The sequence below is a fragment of the Siphateles boraxobius genome, unplaced genomic scaffold (genome assembly GCF_051911475.1).
Source record: "Siphateles boraxobius isolate OS27281-9 unplaced genomic scaffold, OSU_SipBor_1 32, whole genome shotgun sequence".
Classification (NCBI taxonomy): domain Eukaryota; kingdom Metazoa; phylum Chordata; class Actinopteri; order Cypriniformes; family Leuciscidae; genus Siphateles; species Siphateles boraxobius.
The window spans coordinates 4020227-4040820 of NW_027508942.1; the positions used below are offsets into that span (position 1 = coordinate 4020227).

At 38.1% G+C, this 20594-nt stretch overlaps 2 protein-coding genes across 5 annotated transcripts in view; one reads left to right on the forward strand and one right to left on the reverse strand.

Annotated features, from left to right (window-relative positions):
* Positions 1-474: 474 nt before the first annotated feature.
* Positions 475-2471, forward strand: ssr3 (signal sequence receptor, gamma). Its single transcript, XM_077194626.1, has 5 exons — positions 475-723; positions 944-1070; positions 1165-1263; positions 1974-2105; positions 2185-2471. Exons 1-5 carry the CDS (start codon positions 591-593, stop codon positions 2249-2251), a joined length of 558 nt encoding a protein of 185 aa, XP_077050741.1. The 5' UTR covers positions 475-590; the 3' UTR covers positions 2252-2471.
* Positions 2472-2607: 136 nt separating this feature from the next.
* Positions 2608-20594, reverse strand: part of kcnab1a (potassium voltage-gated channel subfamily A regulatory beta subunit 1a) — a 112277-nt gene continuing 94290 nt past the window's right edge. For all 4 annotated transcript variants that reach the window (XM_077194625.1, XM_077194622.1, XM_077194623.1 and 1 more), the window contains 11 exons: positions 19381-19460; positions 19254-19298; positions 15614-15658; positions 14571-14614; positions 11950-12036; positions 7450-7535; positions 6347-6467; positions 6167-6261; positions 5933-6053; positions 5721-5809; positions 2608-4975 (listed from right to left, as the gene is read on the reverse strand). In XM_077194625.1, the coding sequence (XP_077050740.1) occupies positions 4886-4975; positions 5721-5809; positions 5933-6053; positions 6167-6261; positions 6347-6467; positions 7450-7535; positions 11950-12036; positions 14571-14614; positions 15614-15658; positions 19254-19298; positions 19381-19460 (903 nt within the window). In that variant the 3' untranslated portion in view covers positions 2608-4885. The remainder of the gene's footprint in view (positions 4976-5720; positions 5810-5932; positions 6054-6166; positions 6262-6346; positions 6468-7449; positions 7536-11949; positions 12037-14570; positions 14615-15613; positions 15659-19253; positions 19299-19380; positions 19461-20594) is intronic.

Genomic DNA, 20594 nt, shown 5'->3' on the forward strand with positions numbered 1-20594 from the left:
ATATTTGGAAAAAAATAATTATTTGAAGTGTAAATAATTCGATTGTTTAGTTTGTCCCATTACAGTTTGTCCCATTAGTAGGCTAAATTCCCATTAGATTACCTGGAGAGAGCGGGTTTATAATCTAAACTGCATCCAGACACATGGGGGCGAATCGGCGATCGGAAACGTGTTGGCTTCGCTTTTCAGGACTTGTGCGGCACACTTGGTAAATAATGACAGATATTTCATTTTCTTAGACTGAAGGGTTAGACTGAAGGACTCTTGAGGATTGTTGTATGCTGTTATGACAAGCACAATAATTGTTGTTAATGTTTGTTGTTGTTGTTGTTGTTTTTTTCTTCTTCAACTATTTAATATCATTAAAAAATATACCACTTTCTTTTAGCGAACTGTCCCTTTAAATGCGCGAGACCCTCCCGGACACTAGCGGGCAGCATCTCAGCGCGAGTCTCCTTGAGTTCTGCGCGCATTATTTCTACGTCACTGTTTGTGCTGACGCGGCGTAAACGCTTCATCCATTGGGATCACATACGTGTCTGTCTCTTTTCAACCAAGCCTAAGATCCGAGCAGTGGACAGACCGGAGACATGGCTCCTAAAAGCGCCAGCAAACAGCAGTCAGAGGAGGATCTTCTCCTGCAGGACTTCAGCAGGAACCTGTCGGCCAAATCCACAGCGCTATTCTACGGAAATGCGCTAATCGTGTCCGCAATTCCCATCTGTAAGTTCCTCTATCCACGTTATCTATCTGTCTAAACATTGAGCTGCTTAACTTACCTAGACACTATTTTATTCTATTGAGTGTGCTATAGATTCTCACTTGAAGCTTTCATGTTATACTTTATCTGCGTTCTTTCGCGAGACTAAATGTTCACTGATGATCGATGGCCACTGTTATTGTGATGCTTTCATAATTCCTGCATATGTGTCATGCTGTACAGGGCTGTTCTGGAGGATCTGGCATATGGATCTGGTCCAGTCTGCAGTGCTGTATGCAGTCATGACTCTAGTCAGCACTTACCTGGTTGCCTTTGCTTACAAGAATGTCAAATTCGTCCTCAAGCACAAGTAAGAAGCCAATCTGTCTACTTTTTTCTCTCTTTTGGGTTTTGTAAACTTAATTAGTTCATTAGACTGAATTGATCAACTGCTATACTTTCAGAGTTGCTCAGAAGCGTGAAGATGCCGTGTCTAAAGAAGTGACTCGCAAGCTCTCTGAGGCCGACAACCGCAAAATGTCCCGCAAAGAGAAGGACGAGAGGTATTCATCTTAATTATGACATTCTAATTGGCTTGTCTGCTTTTATCAGTATCATTTATGTACTTTTAAAATATATATTTTAATTTATCTAATTAATTTAATTTTTTAGATATTTCTATATAGCTTTAATTTAGTTTTATTTTAGTAATTTTAGTGCTTAAATTATTTAAGTTAACTGCCAAGGCAACATTTCTAATTATATGTAATATTTGTATTTATGTAGTTTTTGATGTAATATTTTATTCAAGTTACCAAAAACAAATACTACTTTTTTGTTTGGTTTAAAATTATTCTGAACAGACAACTAAACAAATTATGTAATTTATTAGAGGTTCTGACAAAATTGTTAATAAATGTGAATGAATTATTTTTAAAAATCGGATTGAATGAATAATTCAATAACTAACTTGTTTCATTACTGGATGAATCAGCGTTTTTGAATGAAACTCTTGAGTGAATGATTCAATGACACATTTTTAACAGTCCTATACATGAATGCTGAGCGGCATCGCAAACACAGATTTAAATGTTCCGGTGTGAATTTGTCAAAGACTTAATAGACACCGACGAATCTTTGTCATTCATGGGTGTTTGAATCAAGATCGTGATCTTTTTAACGATTAATCGTGCAGCTCTAGTGTTGGATTTAGTAAGCATTAACAACACTGGCTGTTATTGTACTTTGTTTCTAACACTGAGATTTTCTGCAGGATCCTTTGGAAAAAGAATGAGGTCGCCGATTACGAGGCCACAACTTTCTCCATCTTTTACAACAACACGCTCTTCCTCGTGCTCGTCATCATCGCCTCTTTCTTCCTGCTGAAGAACTTCAATCCAACAGTGTAAGTACTTTTGTGTTTAATCTTTTAAAGCCTATTGATTGGTTCAGAAGTTAACGTTTACCTTATGTGTTTGTCACAGGAACTACATTCTGTCCATCAGTGCTTCTTCAGGTCTGATCGCCCTGCTGTCCACCGGCTCCAAATAAAACGGGAGAAGATTGAGGAGCACACAAAATGAGAGGATTATGGGATTGGGGGGGGGGGGGGTGTATGGGGAGGTGTGGCGATGTGTTAAAGTGGGTTTTTTATCTTTCGGGAGGGCATTTATCATTTCATTTGTTAAAGCTTTATGAAATTCATGATCAGTTAAAGCTTGTCTGGTCTTCTCTCGTTTATGTTTTGTACCAATAAAAGACGGTTTACTCATTTATCTTGTCATATTTTACTATAAGGAATAGGGGAGTGCAATATGACAAATATTTCACAATAAGGATATACTGTATATCACTATATTGTTATTTCTGATGGCAATTCCACCCATAATAAGCAAGCACACACATGGTTTACTGGCCTTATGCGTTTTTATTTCAAGCATATATTTTACCTCTATCAACTGTTTACATATTTATATTTACAGAAGTCACTGCTGCCATACAGGGAGAGAGATGCATGATATGAGAAAAGACCCTGATTCATAGATTCAGAACAGCCTGTGTATCCAACAACTCATTTCAACGTTACAAACTTTAGAAAACAATAGCCACCACATGGTGTGATTTCTTTGTTTTTGTAAAAGACTTCATTTACAATTGAGAAAAGCTCACAGTATTCCACTCATGGACCCATGGGAGAATGGGCAAGCCCTAATGTTCATGCAGGTGAGAATCAAGGCACTCCGCAGGGAGACTAAAGTAACACTATGTACACACTGTTGCTTTGAACACTTTTTGATGGTTTTCTGTACAGAGCCATCTTGTTTTCTCAAGCCAACATCTATCAGGTTTCAAATGAATCTAAAAGCTCTGAGAAGTTAAATAGTACAGGGTAAAGCAGCTTGTCAGTCTTTAAAATATCTAGTGCATGATAAAGTATGGCTTTCAAGTAGGGCAAGCAAGAGCTATAGTGTCACACATGAGGATCCCGAAAACTGTCAATCAAATTCACTGCCATTATATCTTAATGCTGACATGCAGATCAGGAGCTCCTTGATACTTAAAGGGACAGTCATTCTTCACTGACCCTTATGATGATTCAAACCTATAAAGTTTTTTTTTTTCTAAAACATCTCACTTTTTTTCTTTCCATACAATGAAAGTCAATGGGGTCCAACAACAGGAATAAAGTCATTCAGGTTTGGACCAAAATGAGGGTGAGTAAATAACAGGATTTATAACCCTTGTGAAAAAGAAAAGGCATACTTAAAAAAAAAAAGAAGAGTACTTGTTATCATGGAAATAATATACTTGTATACTTATTTCAATGAAAATGTATTAAATAAATGCATATACCGGTAGCTGAATTTTAGTGAATATTTCGACCCACTTAAGTAGGACGCAATTACAAAATCTTTTATATTTTATTATATTATTGTCTTTGAAATATAGTTAAAGTGTACTGCTGAATTTAATACGCATTTATGATAAACTTAAGTTTCAACAGGTATTTTTTAAGTATCTTTGTGTCAAATTTAATTATATTAGTAATTACACATTTGTAAACAAAGCTGTAATTTTGTACATTTAAAATATAGTATCTTTAAATGTAATAATAATTATAAGTACTTTAGATATGCTTTGGTATGTTAGGCAACACATCAAAATAAGTGTACTTCTTTACATCATGTCAAAAGATTATCAAAACCTGCTGATTTAAAATATACTTTAAAGTAAAACTTTCAAAAACTCCAATTAAGTGTTAAGAAACTGAAAAGTGGCCTTTAATTTAATTGAAATTAGAAGTACAGTTTTTTACTTTTAAGATTTGAAGTACACTACAAGTGCACATTTAATACAACGAAGCACAAGGGCATCCCTTGAATTCCTAAATTATTCTTTACTGTTACTAAAGGAAAAATCAAGTCTCTCATTTATAATCAAAAATTACCATGAATGCATTAGGCTGCTGGTATAATATACTCTATGCATGTCAGATCAACTTTAATTCTGCATATTATACTGCAGTGCGGATTGAGGTCGGTTTATAATACAGTTGCATGTTCAATAATCACATATGCTACCCTCATTCAAGTAATTTCCAAGGTCCGAGGTGTGCATTGAGCTATTTTTCCACCACATGTACATGTGGCTCACATTATGAAGCAAACACACATATTCTCTATTAAATTATCCCTCTTAATATATCATACAGGCATTCTTGCACAGGCATAACAGCTTGAATCTTTACCAATGCACATTGTTCCACCGAGTCGGATCTCTGCCGTCTGTGACACAGGTTTGCAGTTGCTGTAATGGAGCACAAGAGGGCGACGTGTGCTGTTCCTCCACTCTGTGCTAATACCTCCAGGCCTCCCAGTGGCTGATGGGTTTGAGAGCAGAGGCCAAGCATGGGTCATGGGTGTTTATGATGTTCAGAAGTGAGTGAAGCTCTCCTGCAAGGTGACACCTGGACACCAGTCGTGGGATTCTCGCTGTGGTGTAAAGGCACACCAGCAGAAACGGGATGCAGGTACAGGTTATGGAGGACGGCACTCTAAGGCTTTCAGAGAGAGGTCAGACCAATGATGGAAACAGATTTGGAGCAGGAACCACTAGGGCACGAACACTGCTACACACACACGCACACACACATCTCCCTTCATCATGAGTGTGTGTCCGGAGCCACTAGGACCGGTAGTCCTTCTTACTGTATGGCCTGTTCCCAAGTATATGATCGATGTCTGAGACTATATGGGATGTCATCTTTGGAAGTACCTGAATAAATAAAAATAACATGTGCAGTGCAAATAAATTAGTTAGGACTCTTCTGAAAATTAATAAGTCAATAGGGCTGTTTACATCTGGTATTAAGATGAGTTTTGGTCAATCTGATCACAGATGGACGACGCTAAATACAGGTGTAAACTGGGGCTAAAACGTTTTCAGCTTGTCCACTTTCAACCACTTCCAGAGGTAGTCGAAAACACATCGCTTTCATAGTGTAAACACTCATGTGTTCGAACAGACGCAAAAGACGTCTACTCTCAGTCTACTGACATTATGGGAAGCACAATAGCCAGACGGGATTTAAACTTTGTTGGCCGGAGACCCAAGTTTGGTTTGAAGATGAAAGAAATGAAAGAAAAAAAAAATGTACCAAGCACAATGTTCTCTCACCATTCCTGATTTCTAACACAAACTCACAGCGTTCGGCTGGTCTTGCGACTGACAGAGCGGAAACTGATGCTCTGTGTGTGTTTTTCCATCATCTCCATTCACATTCATATGTAAATTGCATGAGTTTATTTTGTTCATTAGATCGAAAGATCTTAAAAACCCAAGAATTTCCCTGCTCATAGAGCCCCCCGTCGAAGAAATCAGGACAGAAGTGGTTGAAAGTGGACAAAAGAGACGGATTGAAACACCAGATGTAAACGGGTTTGTGTCTCCCTCGTGTACTTGTGATCCGATCGACCAAAACACATCTTAACACCGTGTGTAAACAGGGCCTGGATCTCACCTGTATGGCTCCCAGGTTTTCAGTTAACTGCTCGGCATTTGATGTTCCTAACAGGACTGAACTCACTCCCTCGTTCCGCAGACACCAAGCTGGAGAACAACAGAAGGCTTCAAAACAATCTTCTCAGCACAGTACAACTTCTTGACATTGTGGACAATAATACGAAGTAAGACGACTGGTTGTGTTTGAAGTGTTGATGTGAGCAGTCTTACCTACAGCCAGCTGAGGCAAAGTACAGCCAAGCTTCTCAGCAATATGAGCGAGTTCTTTCAGCTTCGCCTGCTGCTTTCGTCCCTCCTCACTCACTATCTTGTCTTTCAGCCACTGGTACGACTTCAAGACAAGTAAAGTCGGGTAGGAAGAAGCACGGCACAAAATAATACTTGATTTGTTGTCGTACATATGCAAGCGAGCACGTTTCTAGCAAATTAGGATTAAATTGGTACCTTCATAGATGCCCTAGAGGATTCTGGGATACCATTTTCATACTTTCCAGTGATGATCCCGCAGGCCAAAGGGGACCATGTCATGGCTCCCACACCTACAGTCACACACAGAATCAAGATGAGCCGCTGCTGCATGACAGTCAGGATTCGGGGAGTAAATGATGATTGATTGACACCTGCCTATCTTATGGTAGAGCTCCGGCAACTGAACCTCGACCTTCTCCCTCTGGAAGAGATGATACTCCGCCTGCTCACACACTGGAGGAATCAGGTTAAACTGCCTCGCTACAGAGTACGCCTCCTAGAAAGACAAGCAGATTTACACTTTTGGATTCAAATATATGCATACATTTCTGTAATAGGTAATTCATACATTTCCAACTCCAAGTGCTTACATAATGTCTTTACTGGGCCATCAGAAGAAGCAGATATTGCAGATATTATATGCTGGAAATTATTTAAAATACTCTTGTTTTATTTATATAGTGATGCCTGAGGCTAGTCAGTAACAAACCTAGTTTCAAAAATGCCTGTTTTCACAAATCCTGTTGGTTTCAAACAGCTGTTTCTATCATTCAGTCTAAAATGTAATATAAACTTCACTGCTGTTCGATAACATAATATAATATAATATAATATAATATAATAATTTTTCTGTAGCCTTTAAGGTAGATGTTAACTTTCAAAAGTAAACTAACATTGGGAAATATTTAGTGTAGTAAAAACTGTGACAACTAGTTATTTTCTCCAATATCATCTATGGTAATATCACATATAACTGATTGGCTCCTTGGTATTATTTCAGGCTGCGAAGTACAAACACGTTCCAGTCATGGGGGTGTGTTTATGTGGGATAGATCTGGCGTGACACTAGAACATGGTATTATCACAGTCACACAAATTACAGGTCATCAGTGTGTGTCTTCTTTGTAAAACTCTGATCAAGCCTACATTTATCACCCATGAATTGATAATGTCAGTGCTTAATAACAACATATCAGTTTGTGCCAACTTGCTTTGTGCAACACTGCAATTACAGCAACATACAGTACTGACAAACCACTGACTTCAGTCGAAGGGCTAAAAATATTTGATGTGGCCAATATACACTAGAGGAGCTGAGGATGTTGTTCCAGCAAACACACTGTTTGCTTCTGAATTCAAGTCTAAAGAAAGTAAATGATCGGCAATTCTGTCATGACATTCAAGTGATGCACTTAATTCTGCTGACATGTTGAATGAAGCATCTCATGACAACTGAGGTTAAGAAAAATGTTACTTACCATTATTTCCATAGCTGTCCATCGTGAGGTTCCCCAGTACATGGACATGCCCTGGTTTATCACGTAGGTCATGGCTCTGACAATCTCTGTGGATACAAACATGCACAAATTCTGTTAGCACACCTGTGAAAAAGAGTGAATGTAATTGTATTGAAAGTGCATTTGTAGTGTACTTTAAATCTTACATGTATATTTAAAAAAAATAATACTTGCAAATATTATAATATCAATTAAATAAAAGGCCACATCAGTATATTTAAAGAGAGTGCACTTGTTTAGTTGCACTTAAAAAAAAGTGTAATTTCAAAGAAGTACACTTATTTTGATGTTGACTAACATACTAAAGTACTAAACAGTAGTGCATTGTTTTACAATTTTACATTTAAATGTACTAGATTTTAAATGTGCTAAATTGCTTCTTTATTTAAAATATTGTAATTACCCATTTGTAATTATGTCACGTTCAAAGCAATGATCACATGACACAGGACATATATATATATATATATATATTCAGTAACATAATCGGGTATGGTGCAATATATTTTCATTCACAGTGTATCAGCTTGGGTTCATTAAGTTCAGCTTGAGGTACTTTTGTGTGGTTTCATTTAATTCAATAAGCGCACTCACAAGGAATAAAAGAATGCTAAAGTGCAGTGTAACTTTATATTCCCTTCAGCTTTTACCCTTCATGCTGACAAAAAGTGAGAAAGCAGGGGACTGCAGAGCCACTGAGGAACTTTAATATGCACTGCACACAGTGATGAGCACCAAACTCTGGACACTTTACGCATCAATGCAGCAGAAAAGCACTGCATAGCGATCTGCCTGCACATGTCTATGAGACAGAGTGAGAGAGAGGTGTCAACGTCTAGCCCATGTTTAAAGATAAGAAGCATAGATGATTAAGCAACACAGGCTCATTGGAAAAATCATGGCAAAATGATATTACGTTCATGTGTAATATCTTCTTGTGTAACTCCCACTATGAGCAGGACTCAAACCGGCTTTTATGGCATGGGAGGCTCACTAACAAGGACACAGCTAGGGGAGTGAGGTTTTACTAGCTTGCCTCTGTTACACTCACCACCCTAAACCGTCCCATCCAGGTCACGGCACCAACGTAACTCCTCTGGGGTCTACTTCATGTGGGATTCAAAACGGCGTTTCCGAGATGGAAGGCGGGCGCAATAACAAGGACACAGCCTTTAGCGTCAGTCACTAGTGTCCCATCCGGGTCACGGCACCAACATATCTCCTCCGGTTCTACTTTGAGCGGGATTCGACCTGCCGTTTCCGGCATGAGAGGCACACAGGCTCACTAACAGGGATACAGCCTTTAGCGTCTGACACTAGTGTGCCTCTTGAGGCCAGGGGAGTGAGGTTTCTAGCTGGCCTCTGTTACACTCACCCCCATAAACCGTCCCATCTGGGTCACGGCACCAATTTAACCCCTCAGGTTCTACTTCTACTAACAAGGACACAGACTTTAATGTCAGTCACTAGTGCGTCTCTTGAGGCCAGGGGAGCGAGGTTTTACTAGCTATCCTCTGTTATACTCATCCCCCTTAACCTCTATACCATCCGGGTCACGACACCTATGTAAATCCTCCGGTTCTACTTGGAGCGGGATTCGAACTGGCGTTTTCGGTATGGGAGGCGTATGCATATAACAAGGACGCTAAAGACCGCAGCACTTTCAGTTTTCTGATGAACGTGAATCTGGCAATGTTTTAATTACGGTGATTGTTGTACATAACTATGTTCTGGCCCGCCATCTAGTGGCGAGCATTTTTTTTGGCCCGATGCCATAATTACTTGCCGACCCCTGTGCTAGAGGAATGATGTAAAAACAGTAAATGTAAGTTAAATTAACATCAATCAAGAGTAGCAGGTTGTCAAGCTGTGTTAGAGAGAGCTGAAAAGCTTGTTAAAGTAGAGAAGTCAGAAAGTATTGGCTGAGTCAGGGTGACCTTGGCATCTGGCGCAGAGCTTTGAAATATTACTAAGCCCTAAATGCTACTCAACAGAACAGCTCTGAGCAGTCCATGCATTACCAGAAGGGCATACTGATCCCCCTCGCCCAAGAGAATATTGATTGAGCGTACAAAAAGAGGGTGGATATAAAAAATCTCTAATTTCTAGCTCTAAACTGTGCTCTAAGCGATTTAACCCATTTTGCTGACTTTGCTACTTTATGCATAAGCTAATGCTTCCCTGCTATTTACAGAGTTTAAGGTGGTCATATAGACCAGGGGTGTCCAAACCTGCTCCTGGGGGGACACTGTCCTGCACAATTTAGTTCTGAACATATTAACATTTTGGTCGATACCGATATTTGTAAAGCCGATAATCGATATATTGGCTGATAAATGTAAATGCAAATTTTTATAGAATTCTTGAGAGCCTGAACCCAAAAAACAAATCTCTTACCATTAAAAGTCATTTCCCAAGCACACAATTATAATGTTCTCATTATAATTTTATGTAGCCTATATGACAGACTTGCACTGCACAGGTTGCACTTTTTCGAAGTGATTCCAATCATATTTAAAGCAGTTCAAAACCATCATGGGGAACAGTGAGCATCTGCAGTGTCTCACCTGAAGGAAATAATCCATCCATTGGACAAATTTTCTTATCAGGCCGATGACAATAACATTAAAAATGAACGCAATCAGCTTATACCGTTATGGTGGCCGATATATCGTGCATCACTAGTTCCATCCCCAAATGAAACACTCCTGAACCAGCTAATCAAGGTTTTGCATACTAAAAACGTCCAGGCAGGCATGCTGAGGCAAGCTAGACCAAATCTCTTCAGGACAGAGGCCCTCCAGCACTGAGTTTGGACACCCCGGACATCGACGTTGCAATTTCTCAGGACACCCATTTCAGTTATATCTGCCAGACAATTTAAGCAAAGGGCTAAAAACAGCTTGCCTAGCATTTTAACATGCTTTATACTAATTAGCACCATCCTGAGAGATCATAAAATGGCTTGAATCCCTCCATGGTTGTCTCTAAGGCATGACACTTCTTTCTGAAAGTATTAGAAACAAATTCTTCTAGCTATTTAGGCTCAAAGAAATTAATAGGACACTGCATTCTCAATCCAGTCATGGGTGGATTGTGCTTCATCACTAGGGGTGCTTGCAGTACATTCGCTTCTGTTTCTGGCCTTCAGAAGAAAAACAACTTTAAAGCTGATCACTCTCCTTCTATCATTCATGATCTCCATCTTCCTCTACTACTATTTGTTCTTCTCTCTTCTCATGTATTTAGACTTTTGGAATATATCTGTAGATAATACGATGGATAAACGAAAGAGAAAATCAGCTAGTCATTTCTTTATGAGAGGTGAAGTTCAAAGAGGCTGGAACAACTATCTTTCTTCTCTTCATTTTGCTCTTCTGAGAATAAAACACTCAGTTTTAAAAGCGGTACTCATTTTAATGCACATTTTCTCCAGATCACTCTTGGTGCAGTTGTTTCTCTCTGTATGAGTCATATTTTGTAACTGGTTTATATTGTTCAAGAGACTTCGCTATTCTGTGGTTTGTACCAAAAGCACATAATTAAACAGTATATTAGATTTTCAGGCTGGCAGCACTTGAAGCTTTGGGGAGCACAGGGTTTTAACAGCAGTTTGGTACCTTGCTGGCTGCATTGCGTTCCTCGGGTAGAAGTAAGAAGTCTGGTTATTCAGAATGGCACCCCGGGGACTGCACTTAATCATAACCCTGTTATCATGAATACATATTTCAGAGCACTTAGACCTCAGATGAATGTGCCTGCAGGACACCAACACTCATTCTTTTGTACATCTCTGGCTTTTGATGGAGTATTGTCATTGCAAACTTCACAGCACTTTTCTAGAGAGTATCACAAAGTGCTTTGGTGAAGGTATAAGGTACATTTTTTTAAATTACCAAACCTACCAAAAGTCTTCAAGGATGTACCCCGAACAAGTCAATTAATGTAATGATGCCGTAAACTGCCGTCCAAAAGTTGGGGTAAGCAAGTGAATAATTTTAATAAGAAAGGATACATTAATTGGATCCAAAGTGACATATACAGTAGATTTGGATTTCAATTAAAGGCTTTTAAACATTCTATTCATCAAAGAATTTTGGGAAAAATGTGTAAAAAATGTTTCAACACTATTAATAATCAGACGTTTTTTTTAAGGCATGTTGTGAAACTGAAGAATGCTGAAAATTTCTATGTGCCATTCCAGGAATAGATTACATTTTTAAATATAGTCAAACTAAAAAAAAAGTTATTTTAAATTGTAATAATATTTCAGAATATTACTGTTTTTGCTGCATTTTTTAATCAAATAAATGCGTACAAGCAAATGTGACGTTTTTTCAATCTTACTCGCTCCGCTCCCAAGGCTTTCGGACCCACCATTGCTATACTTACTTACCACAAACTTGTGTACATTAGTGTATAATGTTAGTGTATATTTAGTGTATATTTGGCCAAACTCACCCTCCATCGGTGTGTTGCTATCGGGCCGGTTAGCGAAGACCACATCTACATATTCCAGCTGCATTCTCTGCAAAGAGCCCTTGAGACCTGAAAGAGGAGACGTTATTGTGAGTGTGTTTGAACATTTGTTTGTCTTCCTTTTCAAAAAGTCTGGTAGTGTTTACCTAACAATATAGCTTGATTAGCTGTGCATGGGAGACAGGTTTGTGCTAATTGAAAAGGTGTATGCTATGACAGATCAGTTTGCTGACGACTCTTCTAACATGAAGAATTTCAAGCCTTCATAACTTGATCAGGCTCCGCAGACGAGCTGAGCTGTGTGAGTCTGCAGTAATCAAGCTCTTTCTGTAAGGGCCCCAGGGCTCATTCACTCATTGTGTCTCGGTCTTTAAATCGGCCGGATTGATTGGGACTGGATTCCCTCCTGTGCCTATCTCTACAGGCTCACTCTGACAGGGTCAGCATCCTGAGGTCAGATGAAGCTTTACAGCTGGGAAATGATGCAGTTTGAGACACAGCGAGAGATGTGCGATTGATCAATAATATAGTGGAAAGTAGCACAATGAGAGCTATGTTTCCATCCAAATTTGTGAATTTAACTTGCGTGCAAAGTTGCAATATCGCATAAAAAATTTACAAATAAAGTAGCGTTTCCATCCCATAGGTTCATGAGAATAAAAATCGTCACTTCCTGGGAAATTACCGTGAATATCTATAATAAAAATGGAAGTTGCTGCAATTGGGGAAGCCGCTGTGTCTCTTTTTTCCTACGTCGTAAACGACTTATGAAATGCTGTCATGTTATCTTGCGTTCGTACGCTGGTGTTTGTGAACGCATCATGTGAGACGCTTCTAGAGGGAATTAAACCAAATCATTCTGATGAAAGACTTTGTCTCAGGCATTTCAGAATGATCAAACCAATTAGCATTACCATCGCACACCTGCAGGCGTAAGAAAAAAGAAAGAATAGATAAGTCGAAAATCTAAAAAAACAAGGAACTTGTTGCTAATAAAATTTTGAAACTCATTTGCAAGTATTGATAGTGTGCAGGAGTTTCTTGTTTCTTTAGAATGATCAAACCAACAATTGAGATGCTGTGATGCGATTGGTCACTTGGTTAGTCCAGTTATCCAATCAAATCCACAGTTGAGTTTGTTGTGCATCAAAGGGATTTATTCTGTTAATGTTTTTCCATCGTAGTTTATGCGCAAGTCTTTTCATCGGATCAAAAATCTATCCGGCTCAATTTGAAAGCACAATTGTGTTTGGCCATTTCCATTCCATCTTAATCATTAACATTATTATTTTTTTTTTATTCAATGTAATTTTTTAGCATCTTTTATATCACAATTGAAACTCGCTCATCACAGGAGAAGAGTATTCAAGTTGTTGTATGCATTGTATTTTAAGTGCAGTTTTTAAATAACTTAATCTAGACATAAATTGACAATCGTGGGAAAGTGATGTCACTTCATTTCACAGGACCACATACACAAAATCTGTGTATTTACACAATATTTCACAATATCTGTGTGTCCCGAGAAACAGATTGTGTGTCAAAATGTGTATGTGCCAAAAATTTATCTCAGCCTATGTGTGTGTGTGTGTGTGTGTGTGTGTTTGTGTGTGTGTGTAAACCCTACGTTACGGGGTCAAAATGTCCCCACAAAGATGGAAATATCCGAAATCCTTGTCCTTGTGGGGACATGTTTTGGTCCCTATGAAGAAAACTTTTTTTGAAAATGTAAAATGCAGAAAGTTTTCTGTAATGGGTAAGTTTAGTGCAAGGGGATAGAATATACAGTTTGCATATAAAAATCATTATGTCAACTGAAATGCGTGCGTGTGTGCGTGTGTGTGTGTGTGTGTGTGTGTGTGTGTGTGTGTGTGTGTGTGTGTGTGTGTATGACTGAACCAAATGCAATGATGTAAATGTAATATACTGTACGGCTGGTGTGTTCACAACTTCACAGACAAGCTCCAAATGCAGTGAGGTGCAGCTGGGTTACAGGAGTGTGTATCCTGAACTCTATGTTTATAAAATAGGTGTCTGGCTCCAAACTTGCTGGCATGGAAGAAAAATAAGGGCCAGTGCAGAACAGCACACACAACCAATAATTCATCCATCATGTAACCCTGAATATCTAGGCCAGGGTGTGTATTATTTCCTACTTTCACACCAAAGGTTACTCTAAACCTACTGTATGAATTACAACATAACTCGTTTTTCAGGGCAGTAGTTAATGCTGTTATATTAATAGAATAGCTCACCCACAAATTAAACTGGTTAAACCGCGTCAGTGCTGTCACGGCATGATGAAATGCAACTAAAATTCAAGGTGCCTGTTTGTGTCAGATGAAATTCAGTCAAGAATAAGTCAGATGCATGAGCGATTGGGCATTCATTCTCGGCTCTATTCGAAGTGTGTTCAGTGACTGATGCCGTTTGGCAAGTCCCTCTCGTGTGTGTCTGGCTCCGTCCTCTTTAGTCCTGCTGTCTGTTGTTCTGCCTGCAGAGCGACACTAACACTAAAACCACTCAATCAATGCCACACACATCACACACACACAAGCTGTGATCACACAGAGAGGATTTCAGGAAGAGAAAGTGTACTTCACCTTCAATAATGTGTTTCCTAGAAAGGCCTCGTTCGGTCTCGGCTCTGTGGAAAAAAAAGGAGAGGAGACACGCAAAGACAGACGTACATCACTAAGCCGAGTTTCAGACCGAGTTCAGTTCAGTCTAACATGCACTGCTGTTCAAAAGTTTGGGGTCAGAAAGATTTTTAATGTTTTTAAAAGAAGTCTCTTCTGCTCACCAAGGCTGCATTTATTTGATTAAAAATACAAAACAAACCCAGTAATATTGTGAAATTTTATTCCAAAATTTTCCATGTGAATACAGTATATAGTAAAGTGTAATTTATTCCTGTGATCAAAGCTGAATTTTCAGCATCATTACTCCAGTCTTCAGTGTCACATGATCCTTCAAAAATCATTCTAATATGATGATTTGATGCTCAAGAAACATTTATGATTATCATCATCACAGTTGAAAACAGTTGTGCTGCCTCATATTTTTGTGCAAACCGTGATTCTTTTTTTTCATGATTCTTTGAAAGTTCAAGAGAAAAGCATTTAATTAAAAAATAAATATTTTGCATTATTATAAATGTCTTTACTGTCACTTTTGATCAATTGAATGCGTCCTTTCTGAAGAAAAGTATTAATTTGTTTTAAAAAAAATTGACCCCAAACTTTTGAACGGTAGTGTATAGACTGACATCTCCTCCTCTTCCAAACTGGGACTTTTGCAAATGTTCACTTTTCAACTTCAAATAAAACCCTGGCATATTTAAATTCTAATTATTATTCATGAGAGAGGATTTGTGGAGAAATGGGACAGGCCTTTTCTTTAGTCTTATCGAGCTCCGCAGCTGCACTTCTGCTCACTGACTCCCAGAACACTTCCTCATTGAGAAAACACCGGGTCAGCACTTGCCCTGAACTGAGGTCTATAAATGCATTTATGAAAAATGGTAATCTACGGATGTCGGCGTTAAAGTGCTGCCCTTTAAAATGTGCAACAGCACGAGTTATGAAATAAACGTTCTCATGACAGGATGTGACATACTGTACAAGCACAATGACAGTTTACTCACTTTCCACCCCAGTAGAGCTTAGTGGTAATAACCAGACTGGATCGCCTTGAGGAAAAGAGGAAGGAGAGAGGGAAAAGTGAGTTAAAATATGCACATAAATGTTCCAAAATGACTTTCACTCAAGGGGAAAATTTTATTAATCAGAAAAACCATCAGTAAACAAACCAGTTTTAAACAAACACAGAACAGAAGAGAAAACAAGAAACAACATCGGATAGCGATGGCGAAAACTAAGGGATTTGAAATGTTGCAAAAGTGACACAGAGATGCTGTTTTTATTACTCAACAGGTGAATAATGTATTTTATTGAACAGATATGTTGTGCCCTTCATTGATAAAATCACCGGAACTACTGTATTTAATTATTTACCGTTTTTGCCTTGTATGACATTCCTAAAAAGAAAGCTGCATTATGTCATAAGAGCTTTTTAAAAAGAAAATTATGAAAAATTTATTAAATATTCAGTCATGGAAGTTTGTAATTGTTACGAACTGCTCCGAGACACGAAGGTTAAGGATCCAAACGCAGTTTTATTGAAAGGGTAATAATCCACAATTGTAGTCAAAAACAGTAAAAGCTCATAAACCAGGTTTATATGAGGTGAGCTGAACAAGATAATGAGACACAGGTGAATGTGATCAGTGATTAAGACTCCGGGCAGTGAATTATGGGAAATGTAGTTTGTGAGGGAATGACAATAGTCTGATGTGGAGTGCCCTCTGGTGGCTCTCAAGGTGATTACCGTTACAGTAATATTTCAATTGTAGGCTATGTAAACAGAGATCTTTTTATAACAACGCTATTTTTATAACAAAAAAGTATTTTTGAAGATTTGATTCAAGCATTTACATGCTTTTTTCCCCCTATCGACTGAATTATTTCAGGCCTACATTACCCCTTTTCAGGTAATGTAGGCCTTTTACACAAAGCCTTTTCAATCTGATTATTTGGGTGCATGTAAACGTAGCTGTTGATAACAATGAGAAATGTGTCCTGAGCACCAGCATCTTAGAATGATTTCTGAAGGATCATGTGACACTGAAAACTGAAGTAATGATGCTGAAAATTTTACCATCACAGGAATACATTTTCAGTTTACTATACGTGTATTCACATAGAAAACACTTATTTTAAATGGTAACAATTTAACTGTATTTTTGATCAAATAAATGCAGCCAAAAGAGACAAAAATATTAAACAATCTTACAGACCCCAAACGTTTGAACGGCAGTGTATATAAGACATTTATTATGCAAATGTTGCAAAGATTCACGAGGAAATGCACAATGGAGTCTGATTGCCATGGAGGAAGCCATGCTTTAACTGCATTACCATCTAGATCTGTTTGCAAAAACCAGACTGGTGTGATTTCAGTCAGAATAAACGGTTTAGTTTAGACAAACTATGGTTTTAGTCTGACTGAAATTAAACGGCTTCTATCTATGTTGGCCAGCTATTCGCTCGTTCATTGGTCACATGACTTAAACAGGAAGCAGACTGTTGAGAGAGAGAGAGAGAGAGAGAGAGAGAGAGAGAGAGAGAGAGAGAGAGAGAGAGAGAGAGAGAGAGAGAGAGAGAGACCTTGGGAATAACATTATAATCTGTCAAGTAGTAAGACACTGAAATGCAAAACTGTATTAACTTGTTTTATTTCTGAGATGGTAACTGTATTTTCATGTACACTACAGTTCAAAAGTCTGGGGTCAGTAAGATTTTTTTATGTTTTTGAAAGAAGTCTCATACTCACAAAGGCTGCATTTATTTATCAAAATACTGGTCACATTGCTTAATCAAACAGGAGGCACACTGTTAAAACTGCAGAGAGAGAGAGAGAGAGAGAGAGAGAGAGAGAGAGAGAGAGAGAGAGAGAGAGAGAGAGAGAGAGAGAGAGAGAGAGAGAGAGAGAGAGAGAGAGAGAGATGTCACTGAACAGTGATGATACGTGTGTGAACTGTTGCTGTTTTGGCAATAATCTGCAGGTTTCTGCAATGTAAATGGTGTAAATGAGATTCCACTGGTGTGAACTCTCGCTGTGTCCTACATTCACAACTGAGAGCTGCCTCTAAATTGTAGCCTTACAAAATAATTAAGATACAGTTTAAAGAAGAAAGTTGAGGCTGTGAATTCAATGACTTCGCATTTCACACCCTATTGTCACTGTGTAGCAAACAAACAGCTGGTGTAAAAACATGTGAACTTCACACCATCATCTCTATGGAAGGAGTGAGAAAAAAGGAAAGATAATGAAAGAAAAGGGAGGAAAGTGGGGAATGGGGCAGGAATCAGAATATGGGAGAGAGGAGGAGAAAGAGAGAGATAAAGAATGAACTGATAGATAGCATAGGAAAGTAAAGTAATGAACGACAGAAGAGAGGGAAACTCAACAGCATACGGTCTCTGATCCCAGGGGTCATTTCATCTTTAATGTACATCCATTAAACATTTACAGACAAGATCAGTCCAGATATGTTGATGAATATCCAGACACTGCTGAATGTGCATGTGAGTTCACTGCGGCGGGACGAGGACATCTATCAGCATTATGCATTCTGAAGCTTATAAAAGGGGCCAGATTACATTAGTTGTGGGACAGAGTAAACCTGAACACTACAGATCAGTCTGATGAGATATGTATCAGAGAGAGAGAGAGAGAGAGAGAGAGAGAGAGAGAGAGAGAGAGAGAGAGAGAGAGAGAGAGAGAGAGAGAGAGAGAGACCTTGGGAATAACATTATAATCTGTCAAGTAGTAAGACACTGTAATGCAAAACTGTATTAAAAACCCAAAATAACTTTTTTAATTTCTGAGATGGTAACTGGATTTTCATGTACACTACAGCGCAAAAGTCTGGGGTCAGTAAGATTTTTTTAATGTTTTTGAAATAAGTCTCTTATACTCATAAAGGCTGCATTTATTTAAAAGCAAACAGTAATATATAGTGATATATTATTGCAATTAAGAAAAAACAGTTTTCTATTTAAATATATTTTAATGGGATACGTATTTTTTAAGCATTTAAAAATGTTTTTACTGTCACTTTTGATCAATTAAATGTCCTTTCTGAAAGTATAAAATTATTTTTTTTTTAAAATGATGACCCCAAACTATTGAAATAATTGCACACCCCCTCTAATCGTAGGGAACAAACTGCATACAGTTATTAGGCAGTGTTTAGTGTGTATTTGCAGTACACTATGTAGTAAGCAGAATGTACATACCCTGTTTTCATCTTTTCATCTGTAAAAAACTTTCCCTCTCTAAACAGCTAATGTGGATCTGTGGGGTCACTTCATCTTTAATGTACATCCATCAAACATTTACAGACATTATCAGTCCAGGTGTGTAGGATGGAAAGTGTCATGAATCTCGTAGCGAATAATGAATAATGAATCTCACTTAAAGTGACAAATCAGTCATTTTTCAAACACAACCCTCACCTAGATGCTCTCGTGTGCTGGCATCGATTAAGTGAAACTGAGCAGCATCCTACAGATCAAAGTCTCCATCAAAAGTGTGTGTGCGTAATGAGACGTAACCCTACACAACAACTACAAAGCTCCAGTTCCACTTGCGGTTTCGTTTGTCCCTCCTTTATCGTGTATTAGAGCTACAGATGTGCTTGACATACAACTCAAACGTACCTCCAGCCCTTCTTTTTGATGATGTTTCCCAGTATGACTTCAGCTCTGTGAAAGACAGAGATGTTAATAATGACTCATGGAGTAAAGTGGATTATGGGTAATCTTGTCGATGCTGAGTCATACTAACTTTCCAGCAGCATACACCTCTGCGGTGTCAAAGAGGTTCACCCCACTCTCATACGCTATAGTCATCAGCTGCTCCGCCACCTAGAAGACACACACACACGTATACAAAGAGACAGACACACACACACACACACACGTACACAAAGATGTAGAGACACAAACGTATACAAAGAGACAGACACACACACACACACACATGTACACAAAAAGACAGACACACACACACGTACACAAAGAGACAGACAGACACACACACACACACATACACAAAGAGACAGACACACGTGCACGACAGACACACAGACACACACACACGTACAGAGAGAGAAAGAGAACACACACACACACGCACAACCACACACACACACACACACACATACATACACAAAGAGACAGACACACGTACACGACACACAGACACACACACACACACACACATACACAAAGAGACAGACACACGTACACGACAGACACACACACACGTACAGAGAGAGAAAGAGAACACACACGTACACGCGCACACACACGCACGCGCGAGCGCGCGCGCGCACACACACACACACACAATTAGAGATAGAGGGGTCATGCCCTTCTGAGCATCACAGTAAGTGTACAATAATTGTATTGCCATTTATTTTCTCTCCAAATTTCTCGAAATCGTAAATCTTCTAAATCAGTGAGGCAATGGTGATGCTAGTGGGTCCATATATATATATATATATATAGTATATATAAAACAAAATATTACATAATTAATAAAATATTATTTATATTTTTGTATTTTACTTTAAATTATTTTGTTTTAAAAAGTGTAGTATAAATAAAATGTTAAAAGTTTAATGCAATAAAACATCTTTTTAAAAACTTAAATTTTTATATATATTTATAAAACTGAAAAGAAATTTCTCTTTCATTATATACAGACAGAATTATATATATATATATATATATATATATATATATATATATATATATATATATATATATATATAAAATTACTGCAATATATCCTATTTTTCTCACAGTTTAAATGGGTATTTGTACATGTAAAATATGTTTTTTAGAAATATTTTTATTTTCCCTTGCAAAATGATCATCATACTTTATAAAAAAAAGTACTATTAATGTTTTCCAGTCCATATTCACCTATGAACAGAAAATGTTTAGTGCTATTACAAATTAAATCAGGACCAGGCCTATCATTCCACATATAAG